Source organism: Zeugodacus cucurbitae, chromosome 2 (genome assembly GCF_028554725.1).
Source record: "Zeugodacus cucurbitae isolate PBARC_wt_2022May chromosome 2, idZeuCucr1.2, whole genome shotgun sequence".
In the NCBI taxonomy this organism is placed as follows: Eukaryota; Metazoa; Arthropoda; class Insecta; order Diptera; family Tephritidae; genus Zeugodacus; species Zeugodacus cucurbitae.
In genome coordinates this window covers 18515250-18527702 of record NC_071667.1, presented here as the reverse complement: position 1 = coordinate 18527702, position 12453 = coordinate 18515250, and the positions used below count along the sequence as shown (strand labels likewise).

Here is a 12453-nt window from a genome sequence, read left to right as displayed (position 1 = left end):
TGCCGCCGCCGCGTATCATTTTGCCCGACTTATCAGTGGCTGACGATTGTTGTTGCTGTTGTAGCGAGCGGCTGCTGCGAGATTTCGTTGGTTTCTGTTGTTGTTGCTGCGTCAAATGTTGCTGTTGTTGTTGTTGATGAGCGCTTGCCTTAGTCTTATGCGACTTGCTGCCGCCGCTTTTGCTATGCTTCAAACTATGATGATGATGCTGCTGCTGCGAACGCTGCGAACCATTGCCGCTTTGATAATGTTGCTGCTGTTCGCTCTGCTGCTGCTGTTGTTGATGTTGTTGGTAATGATTCAGTGTGCTGTTGCTGTGATAGAGCACAGCATCGTGTGTGGAGCCATCATTGCTGCCGCTGCCACTACCGCTGGCAGTGCTGCCACGTCCATATATCTGCGACTTCGACTGACTGCGATACAAATGCAGATTGGCCACACCGTAGGGATCGAGACTGTCGAAGGTCTGCAAGTAGTGCGGACTAATTTGATTGTAATCACTCATGCAACCGGACGCATTCGAGGTGGCAGCACCGGCGCTGCGTCGATCCAATGTATTGTTGCGTTGTGTGTGTGTGGGCTCGCGATAGTGCGACTGATGGCCACCTTGGCCGTGCTTATAGTGCGTCTGGTTGCGTTCACGAAAGTCCAGCGAGTTGAAGTGATGCGGAGCCACCGGCTGGAATGTCGACAACGACGTTGAGCAGATGGTTGGCGACAAAGCGGTTGCGGCTGATACCGTGGTGGCATTTGGCAAAATAGTGGCATGATGGCCGTGGTGTGCTAAATAGCTCAGTGTGCTGTTTGGCGATTCAAGTGTAAGTGGGTGTGGCAGGGGTGCGGGTCTGTCTGTGTGATTGAATTTATGGAGACCAGTGTGATTGTTGGTGTTGGTGGTGGTGGGTTCGTTGCTGCGGCCGCACTTGATCGCTACAAAGGAGGTTGGCAATGGCGGTAGCGGTGGGGTATTGGAGCGCACAACATTCAAGGTTGCGGGCAAAGATGTTGCTGCCGTTGCTGCTGCGCTGCTGCACTGACTGTTGTTGCTATTGTTGGTAGTGGTCGTGGTGGTTGTGTGGTGACTGTTGTGGCTGTTGTTGTTGTTTTTGGTTAGAGTGGTGGTGGTGGTGCAGGTGCTGGACAGGGTTGCCAGTTCGCGCTACGCATCATGATGGTTGCCAAATGTGCGCAGTACCGGCACACTCTACATGCCCAAGCAGACAACAACAATGATCCCCATTACGGAATAAGTTTTGTAGGCGTGTGCAGAAAAGGAATTTGGTTTTTTTTTTGAAGAAAACAAAATGTTCATAATTGAATACGTTAACGTTTTTAAGTGGTAATTAATTGGATTACTTTTTTTTGTTTTGTTTGAAAGTTAATAAGAGTTTGGAGTTTTTTTTTGCAAAAAAGGTAAACAGCAAATAGCCATAAGTTTAAACAATGTAGAAAAATACGGTATGTTTTGTAGAGAATTTGCAAATCAATTGATATATTATATATATATATATGTATGAGTTGTAAATTTTCGTGGTTTTTTGTTTTTTTTTTGTTTTTTTCGTTGATTTGGGGTTTATTGTTGTTAAATTCGTTTGTTTTAGTTTGTGATTAAATAGTTGTAGTAAGTAGTTATTATTATTATTGTTGCAATAGCTGTAGTAATATCGCTTGATTTCAAAATTACTGTGAAGCCAAAACAACTAAAAGTATACAATTAAAAGCGTCGAAAAAGTGAAGCTTAAAAAATGAAAAAATACAAATTATTTTTTTTTGTATAAAAAACAAATATACAAATGTACATATGAAGATAAATTGTGAATGAAATTGCTGAAAAAATGTGCATGACTGTCGATTGTTTTGCAAAGTGAGAACCACATATTACTACATACTGAGTGTTAGTATTTCCAACTCTACAGTTAAGTATATTGAAGGAGAGTGGTGATATTACCGCAAAATCGTTGAGCTACGACTACTATTTACGATTAGAAATTAAATAAGATTTTCCAAATGAAAAAGGTGAGGTATGAAAATAAAAATTTCATAAAAAAACAACAAATATTTAAAAAATAAATTTTGAGTTACTTGGGAATATGACAGCTGACAGGTAGGGGTGACTAGTGATATTACAAATCTACACTACTAGTAAATAACTATATAATATAATACATAATACAAATATATACATATTATTTTACTACTACGTACTACTGTTTAGCAAAGCGCTACCAAGTTACAAATAAAACTGGATATAGATTACGTATACACTAAGATAAGCCGAAAGGAATTATTTGAAATATTATTTAAGAAATGTTTTTAGTTTTAAACATGTTTGTCATAGTTTAAATATAATATTTATCAAAAGTAGTCATGGAGTTTTGAAAAAAGTTTGGTAAGCTTAAAGCTTAAGCTTTTTCATAAATTATTATTTTTATTTTTTTTTTAGAAAACACGTGTTTCACAACCAATTTCTGCTGAGATAGTAACACAGTGAGTTAGTTCTTAATGCTGTCCCTTGTGTTCCAAAAAATTATAAGCATTTTGACATCACAGCTGGGTGATGAAGGCTGCAGAAGACTTTGAGAACTTGAATTATATTTAGTTTACATTGTAGTTCTGCTCTCTTCTAGTTCGTTTAATATATATTTTGTTGTAATATAAAATACATTTTAAGTATAATATAGCAAATCTACTCAATAATAGAATAAATAAATAAAATATACCATTATACGTATACCATCTAACTACATATGTATGTGTGTAAGTATAGCGCCAACTTGTGTAATAGTTTATTAAATATTACACGCTGCTACAGAAGCAAACTTGTCACATATAGAAATAAATATTAATATTTAAAATTTATTTAATTTATGATTTTTTTTTTCTGTTGAAATATACAAATTTTCATTTCATGCATTTTTAAATATAAAGTATAAAAGCATGCTTTCAATAAGAACACTACACAAAATATTTTAAATAAATTTAACAAACAATTAGTGAAAATTCAGGCAATACACAATTATAGTGCTTCGCGTAAACCTCTTGACATAATAAACATGTATAACAGGTGTATATATGTAATGCAACCGTTAGATAATCTGACATGCAGGTACGTGGCTAATTTATTTAAGCGACACGCGGAATGTCGTGAGCAATTCTTAAGCTAATTAAACAATTCAAGGCGAAAAGAAGACGACACACCGAAATAAGATGAAATCAAAGGAAAAACTCTAGAATACGAGTATAGCATGCGAAAAGGTAAGCAACAACAATGGTCTCAGTATAATTTGATCATGCAGTTCATTTTACGTAGCATCACTTTCAGCCACATGTTGTGCACAACAACTGCGAAGTGCGGGCCAGTGGCGTGGACAGAAGTTTTTGAAAGGGGGATTTTGGCTATGGACAAGGGCCTCTTAAAATGCTAAAGCTTTTGTTTTTTGTGTGAAAATATTAAATTTAAATACGCTGGCAATACTATACATCTTTGAAAGGTCTTGACATAACCTATAAAACGACGCTATACAAGTTTAGTTTGGATATTGCGTTCAACAGTTATAGACGTGTAAACATGGAGTTCATAAACGCCGATATTCGCGCTACTTTAAAGTTTTCCTTCGTTAAAGACAAATCCGCTAGAGAAACGTTCCGTGAGATTAATGGTGTTTTGGGATATGGTAGTCTATCACTTCGAACTGCGGAGGAAAGGTTCCGACGATTCAGAGCGGGTGAAAACGACACCATGGATAAGCCAGCCGGCGGAAGACCTGTGATGACGAATACCCATCAAATCATGGAAAACATCGAGTTAGACCGGCATGTGTGACATCGCCCAGGAGATGGAAGTTAGTCACCAAACCATTTTAAACCATCTTCAGAAGGTTGGATACATAAAAAGCTTGATGTTTGTGTGCCGCATGATTTGACGCAAAAAAACCTTCTGGACCGAATCAACGACTGCGATATGCTGCTGAAACGGAACGAACTCAACCCATTATATATTATAGCTCGGACATAGCTCCAAGTGATTACCACCTGTTCCTGTCCATGGCTAACGCCCTTGGTGGTGTAAACTCAAAAGAGGCTAGCAAAACGTGGCTGTCCGAGATCTTCGCAAATAAGGAAGGGGCTTTCTACCAGGGGGTATTTTGAAGTTGCCGTCTAGATGGAAACAGATTATCGAACGAAACGGTGCATATTTGAACTAAATCCGATCACTGTAAAACTTTTTATAAAGCATTGAATAAAGAGCAAAAAAGCGGAAGGGAGATACCTAATATTGTGTTGATAACATTCTTTCTCTCTCTATGTTAAAATACAGTCAAAAATATTTACACAGCTATTCAACTACAAAGGGGTATTTAACCCCTCCAAACCCCCTTTGACAACGCTCCGCTGCGCGAGTTCACAAAAAAGCCAATTAAGTCGCAGCGAAGTTTAAGCATTTTTTGCATTTAATTTACACCTCTTTATTGTATTCTACTTAAGTAGTCGTAGCTTTTAGCGCACATAGCAAAGTTTCACGTTTCACGCATTTAGCACGGAAAACACTGAGACAAACAATTAGCGATAAGGGGTTATTGGTTGGGTGAATAAATAGGGGTCTTGGTCTTGCTGCTTGAAGCCTTAAGGTGCACAACACTTCGGCATGAGACAACGCAAATACACGTCTTCGAATGCGCGTAAATACACGACGAATGTATGTATGCATGCCATTACACCTGCAGCCACTGGGGTTAACGGCTGCCGGCAGAAGTGTACATAAGAATGCAAATAGACATTTGCCCCGCAACGCGAGGCCGTAGTTTAAACATTTAAGTATACGTTGCCAGCGGGTTAAAAGTGCTTGCAGCTGTTGACACAATGAACTCCAGAGAGAGCCGAGAGAGTGGGGAGGTAAGGAGGCAGCACGCATTTGCGCTGTAAACTTTAACTTGGAGATGATATTTTGAAATTAAATTCAGTGGAACATAATAAAATTACGCGTTCGTTAAATGAAGCGTACGCATTGCGAAGTGTGTGTAAAAGATTTTAGTAGCAAGCATGACAGTAAAATAGAATGAATAGAACATGTCGTCACAAGAATTTCAAATAAGCTAAGTAAAATCTTTGCGAAATTACTCGCACCATTCACAGTTTGCTGTGAGTTAAGGAATGAAGTGTACACATGTGCAGTTGGTTATTGAAACTGTGGGGAAGGAAGGCAGCAAATGGAAGTTTGAGAAAAATTCGCTATTATATTTTATGAAGTTAGTGACTGTATGAAAGTGGGCTAGCTGAAAATATTTGACCTAGTGACATACATACATATATGTATATACTACTTTATTTTATTAAAAATTTTCAGTTGAGGTTCGATTTTTGAAAAAAACTATTGATCTTCCTTTTCAAGAAATAACTTCTGATGATTGGCAGTGAAGTAGAAGAGTTCTTGTGAGTTGAAAAGTCTAAGTGAAAAAGTTACTTAATTTTGAATAAAAACGAAGACAGAGAACTTAAAATCATTCGGCGGTTTCCGATAATTAATGAGCATAGAAGTTGAAGAATGATATAGAGGACATTTGGTGGAATTCTTTCATGTAAACCATATAGTCTATCATTGACTTCACTTTTATTATTGCACTCAAGCAAAATAGGAAAACATTGAAATAATTTCCAAGCACTATTTATTCGCTTTCAATGCGTTCAAATGCACTGACATGCAACAGTGCACTGAAGCGACGCTGTTTTGATAGTGTTGCCATTTAATGTAACTTTGCAGCCGGTTAGATGGTTTTAGCTGTTTCACGGATGCACCGTAATGACTTCAAAGTAGAGCAGAAAATTAAAAAGATTTTATTGTATATGGGTGTGTCTATCAAGAAAACTTTGTGACATTAATGCCAACGAAAAAAAAAAACACATAAAAATGCAACGCTGCAGCAACAATGAAGTGCGAGTATTTAAAGTATGCGACCGCTGCAGCATTTAAATTCTTTTTTCTCGCATAACTTTCGGCAGAAACTTTTAAAGTATTTTACTCCAGTTTGCTTTGAATGCGATTTTCTTTTGTAATTTCTTCACTCCACGCCACTATGACTGTAGTCATCGCCCTCAGTTTTGTTGCATGCCACATTCCAGGCATTGTTGCGTTGTTATACAACCAAACTTCGCGCTATGGTGGCTGAGTCGAGGTCATCAATTGTCCAGTGGACGCTTAACTACGTCGCGTTGTACATATAACATAAATACATATATATAGACGGTGAAGTTCCCTTGGTTTTTCCAAGGCGTTTCGCTTGACGCTGCGAGTTTATTTGGATTTTATAGTGAAATTACGAAACTTTGGCTAGGCAGGAAGTTTATAACGTTAAAAGCTGGCGGGAGAACATTTCAGTGGGGGGAAGTATGTGGCAGTGCAAGCCATGGGAGAAAGTGCAGTGAAGTGAGAAGGAATGTTGTTGATATGCTTATAAATCATTTCTTTTGAGTAATGTAGTTTATCTTTTGCCTTGAAGTTGGGTTATTTGCTTACTTAATGTGTCAAGTGTTGTAAATTTGATTTAATTATTGGACTCTTACGGTGAAATCTGCTGTTCGCTTGCTATCAAATGCAGTTCTGATTTAATCAAATGTATTTAAATTTATAATACTTATTATTTTAAACTATCTCAACTATCTCATGCGTTTTGCCTTTATCACATATTTTATTTAGAATCATGCATTCGCTGACCTTTTTTAGTTTCCAAACTATTTTAAAATACAAAAAACTTACCTTATTTAAAAATTATGTTTTTTGCCAAAATTATAATTTTCTCTATGTTACGTATACGCCATGGTGCAAACTTTTGTATGAAGGAGAACGGAAAATATCTAATATTCTAATTTTAGTTTGTGTTTTGCTAGTTCTTAATAAAAACACAAACTACTAAAGATGAAAAAAAAAATATTTTTTTTTGTAAATTAAAGCTTCGAAATAAAAAAAAATGTTTGGGTTTTTTAAATAATTTTTAAAATTTGGAATTTAATAAAAAAAATTAAATATTAAATCAACAACAAAATATAAGATTTGCTTTAAGTAGAAATATTATACAAGTTTTATTATTTTTATTATCTTCGAAACAAAAAAAATTATTTGGGCTTTTTAAATAATTTTTAAAATTTGGAATTTAATAAAAATAATTAAATATTAAATGAACAACAAAATATAAGAAGTAGAAATATTATACAAGTTTCATGATTTTTAAAATTGGTACTTTATTTTATTTATTTGTTGATATTTTAAAGCGAATTTTACTAAGTCTTCCTTTTCTTTTTCGATCATAATTTTTTATAAGAATTCTCTCCACTTCGTGTATAAGCAATTATGTGCATTTTAATGAAAAATATATAAAAATTCCCTAACTAATGCTTATTACTTTCCCTACTTCATTTAATGGTTCGTATGTATAATATGTATCTACACATAAAAATATCTAAATTTATTCAAATGTGAAATTTCACAGCACAGCATTTATACTTCACTTTGGCGCATTTAAGCGCACATTGCGCGCGTCTAAATTTGCTGATTATGGTATTATAATAAGAACATTAAAGCGAAAGCTATTTGTGGTTGGACTGCTTGCTCTGCTATGGAGTTTGCTGGTTGATTGATGTATAGGGTTGCCATGGAAAAAAGAACGCTCGTTTTATACATTATTTGTTTCTTAAATATATAGGTTAACTTGAAGAAAAATATATATTTAACTTTTAATGAAATATATTTATTTAAATAATTAAAAAAAATAGGCAGTACAGAGTGCCTTTTTTGAAAATTATTTAGAAACCATTCATAAGTCAAAAACATTTCTTTGAAATTCGGCAAAACCATTTATTATAATATTATTTCAATAATTTTAGAGAATTTGTGTTAATCATTAACAATAAATTAGGTTATATAGGTTTCTATTGTTTTTTTTATCATGTTAAAGAAATTTGTCTGATATGGCAACTATATAACTTCCCTTTAAGAATGAGGGCGGCTTCAAACTGCACAAAATTACGCGAAAATATAAACGCCAGACCATATGCGGGTTTCCTCTGGCACAATGGCCAAAGGCGACTTATTTGCTTTTAAAATCCCTCACTGGTTGGTGGTGTAGTATTTAGACAAAGCAAATCGTATAGCGAGTATTGTACAGTGGGAAGAATAAATTTCAAAATAATAGTGTTGAACGTTGAATTTGCTGAGAGAAGATGCTTTATATGTATATCAGCCTAAAGATAGGCAATGTTTTTTCCAAAATTTTTTCAACGAAACCTACACTTAGGCGCAACAGTATCAATCTTTTAATTTTGTAATTTGTCTTAATTGTCATTAAGTGTATCCATTAGAGCATTCTAGCTTATAGTTAATTGCTTTCAAATACAAACTGTAAACCTAAAAAAAGTAAGACAAATTATATTTCTCACTTTAAAAAATATTATTATTGCTTTAAAAGGCCCTACCGTTCCAACTTATTAAAAGATAAAATAAAAGAAGAAAACAATTTTAATACTCATCTCATAAAAATCACAACGCCAACAAAAGCCAAGAGCCAAAGTGTGCGCACTAATTTTCATAACAAATAATTTCCATATACATAAATATTTGCAGAGCACCAAACAGTGCACTCACCAACACAACAACACAGGCGTATGTAGGTGTGTATGTGCTATAAGGGTACCGGAAGCGGGTGCTATGGAAAGGCAAACAACACGAAAATTATAAAATAACCGCAAACTCGACACTCGGTTCCTTCGGCGTTACTACAACGCGTTATATTAAAACCATAACAATAGCAACAACAGCAAATAACAACAATAGCGGACTGTCGCTATAAGGTCAGTTGGTGTGAAAAATCATGCTAAAGTGTTTGTTAAAATGTGAAAGTTATGAAGGTAATCATTACAATGCGCAAAGTAAAGCGGAAAGAGGCGTATAATGCCTGCGAGCGCACACAGTATATCAGTATGAAGGCTGATATATCTTTGAATATATATATATGTACAACGGCTGCCGCGGCTTGTAAAATGATTATACGCATCGTTGCGGATGCCATACGTTTTCATACTGTTGCTTTATGGTAATTTTCTTTTTACGCACACTTTTGTTGTTATTTGTTGTTGTCCTTCGCAATGGCTGCGCTCGAAATAGCCGGTGTAAATGTCTGTTAATCATTTAATTTACGCCAAACTGACCTTTTGGCCGCCGCATGCCTATCGACAATATTCTTTGCTTTATTTTTCCGTGTACACACACACACATACATATAAATGCACTGGTATGTGCTGGGTAATTTTCCATTTAAGTAAATGACAGATGGAATTTATTTGCGCACGCTGTACTTAATTTATGAGTGCAGTGATGGCCGTAGAGCGCGAATGTCACAAGCGTAAAATATGAAATTTTACTTATACACACTTCAATACATTCAGAAATATTTGACAGTATGAAAATCTATATATGCAGTTTAAGTTAAAGTCTTTACGCCCAATATGTATTTATTTGTATTTGTAAACCTATGAAAGATTAATTTACAGTGAAGTATCTTAGATTTAATTTTCTTATTTCCTTATTCTGAATACACGGCGTATACGTAACATAAAACAATGTTTCAACAATTTTTATTGCATTGTCTTCAAATAATGAGAGTATTTAATCAATACAATAACTATCATTAAGGAACATGGTTTATGTTAAAATAAGAATTTAAATAATCTTCATAGTTCTAAGTAATGCTCGGCATTGATATTTCTAATATACTTCAATACATGACATATACGCAACTTTTCTGGTTCATTATATAATATTTATAAGCACTGAATTATCAGGCTATTTAAAACAAGAAGTAAATATGTATCAGGTATTAGTAAAATTATTTGACATGGCGTATACGTAACATTTAATCCAATAGTACTTGAGAAATTTTCATACTAAATACTTACCCCTAAATGTATGCCTTAAATTTCATACTAAATACTTACCCCTAAATGTATGCCTTAACTTTAAGTGTTTAAAGACTTGCAAATTAATTAATATCTAATTATTTCGAACAATTCAAGAAAAATAATCAATATATTCGGATTTGACGGTCGCACATTAAATAAACAAGAAAATCACACAACTTTGCTAGTGCAACCAAGTTATGAATAAGACTAAATAATAGTAGACTATGGAGGTAAAAGTATTATGGAGGTAAAAATATATACAAAAATCGTCACGACGAAGAATTGAAAAATCACACATTTCACATACACATATACAAAGCTCATATGTATTCCTGGCGAAAAGTGAAACACACTTAATAAAACGCATATATTAAAAAGGGGATACAAAAAATGCTTGTGGCAAATGCACCGACGAAATGCACACCGAAATTGAAAGTTTACTTGAGTCAAATGCAAATTATTTACCATTTACATCAAGCTTGCAGGTAATTATGAAAATCATGGATTATCTATTGATATTTGCTTATGTGCTCTAATTTAAAATAAAATAAAATAAAATAAAATAAAATAACTAAAGAATTAAAAAAGATGTGCAAATCGACTTTTTTACTTTTTTATTTGAATTAGCTAAAAAATATTTATTGTAATATTGGTTCAAATTCATTTGCAGACATGTATTACTACTATGTTAAATTATTTACAGTTACATATGTGCAGTGCATATAAAAAAGTGCATGTGGAAGGGATGTGATGAAATGAAAGGAAAGCGGTAAGTGATTGGCAATTTTAAGAAACTTATATTTATTTAAATATTAAATGAAAATGATATTGAAAACAATTATCTTTCAAAGTGTATTTATTTGTAGATTTTAAAAGTTATTTTTATTTTTGTTTAAATACTTTTAGTAAGATTTTTACACTTTTAGCTAATTAAAAATTTTAAAATTAAACTAAAAATTTAAAAAAAATATTTTTTCTGATTATTAAATTTTCTTTTAAGCAACATACTCACGTATATAAAAAAAGATTTACTAAATAATATTTAAAATACATTTCAAGTCATCTAAAATATGAGAAATTATGAAATGTACACATTCTTTGAAAGTTTATGCAATGTGCTTCAAGTATACGTGGTTTCATCTGCAAAGTTCTCTTATTCTTGTTTTACATTTATTATTGGGTGATTTTACTTTTATACCAAAAAATATATATTAAATTTTATTTTCCCATTAATGATAAAATCTTTTCAGTGTGAATGTGTGTTTTGTTCGTGGCTTGGTTATTTATTTTATATACAAAATGAGAAATTAAATTACTAATGTTTGCTTGATATATTGATATGAATGGCCGAAAGTTTGTTATTTAAACAACAACTAAGTCTGAACTTATACGATATGTAGAAATAGAATATAATAATGTTTCATATGAAATTATTAGTATTAATTATTGGGTAATCTTAAAGTAATAGAAAGTATTTATATAAAAAATCAAGAGTAGATTCCAATTTGAGGAATTTGAAAAATACTACTCACAAGACATACAGCCTTGGCCAAAAGTATTAGGCACCCCACTAATTACTGAATTTTTTATTTTAACAAGTAAAATAATGAAGTTTTATTAGTAAAACAGTGAAAATACAATGAATTAGTGATAATAACATTAAAAAATAAAAATAAAAAAAATAAAAAATATTATAAAATATTTTATGAATTTCTTAAAAATGACAATTTTTAGTTTTAGCTTAATTTTTTTTAATAATAATCAATCAACAGTTAAATTTCAATTGTAATCAACAGTTAAATACCCATGTAAGACATTTACAAAAAGAAGTGGTAACTTTGATAGCCACATTTGAGAATACTTGTATTTTAATGGGGGGCCTAATACTTTTGGCCAAGGCTGTACGTTGTTTGGAATGGAGTTTCAAATGAAAACACAAAATATTATATAGTGGATTCCCAATATGAATCAAAAATACAATAAAGAGTCTTTGAATAGTTTTGAAGAGACTCTCAAGCAAGAGTTATTTAGGTCAAATAGTCCCGAATTTGTTGAGGAAGCTGTGTCTGAAAGCTTGCCCTCATATTAGCGTTGGATGTGAGCTAGGAGGTTATTACACTAATAGAGAGTGTAATAAGTTTTAAGTCTTCTTCGCGCCGCTCACGGACTTTACAAGAATCCATTTCATTAAATGTTATGCATAAAGATGAGGTATCGTACTAGCTAGGGAGAATAGTTGAGAGTTCCAGTTAAGAAAACTTAAATATTTCTAAGGTCTTGAATCAAGTGATTTTATATATTTACTAAAGGGAAGATTAATAGCTAAAATTGTTAATAGATTCAAGAAAGGTGATAGAATTCCATTAATTAATTTTAATTAATGACAAAATCTGTTGACCCTAAAGTCTAAAATTTAAGGCAAAATGTTCTAAATGAAATAAAATACATATTCAACTAATAGATAAAAAATGAATAGTTTATTTGTTATAATTGTGGAGGTTTCAAGAA

General features: G+C 33.0%; 1 protein-coding gene across 9 annotated transcripts in view; it reads right to left on the bottom strand.

Annotated features, from left to right (window-relative positions):
- LOC105217589 (kin of IRRE-like protein 2) overlaps positions 1-12453 on the bottom strand; it is a 392862-nt gene that overhangs the window by 7915 nt on the left and 372494 nt on the right. The window contains exon 15 of one of the 9 annotated variants that reach the window (XM_054225745.1): positions 1050-1204. The exons of the other annotated variants lie outside the window; for them this stretch is intronic. Within the exon in view, the coding sequence (XP_054081720.1) occupies positions 1160-1204 (45 nt within the window). The 3' untranslated portion in view covers positions 1050-1159. Of the gene's footprint in view, positions 1-1049; positions 1205-12453 lie in introns of those variants that run through there. 9 annotated transcript variants of the gene reach the window in all.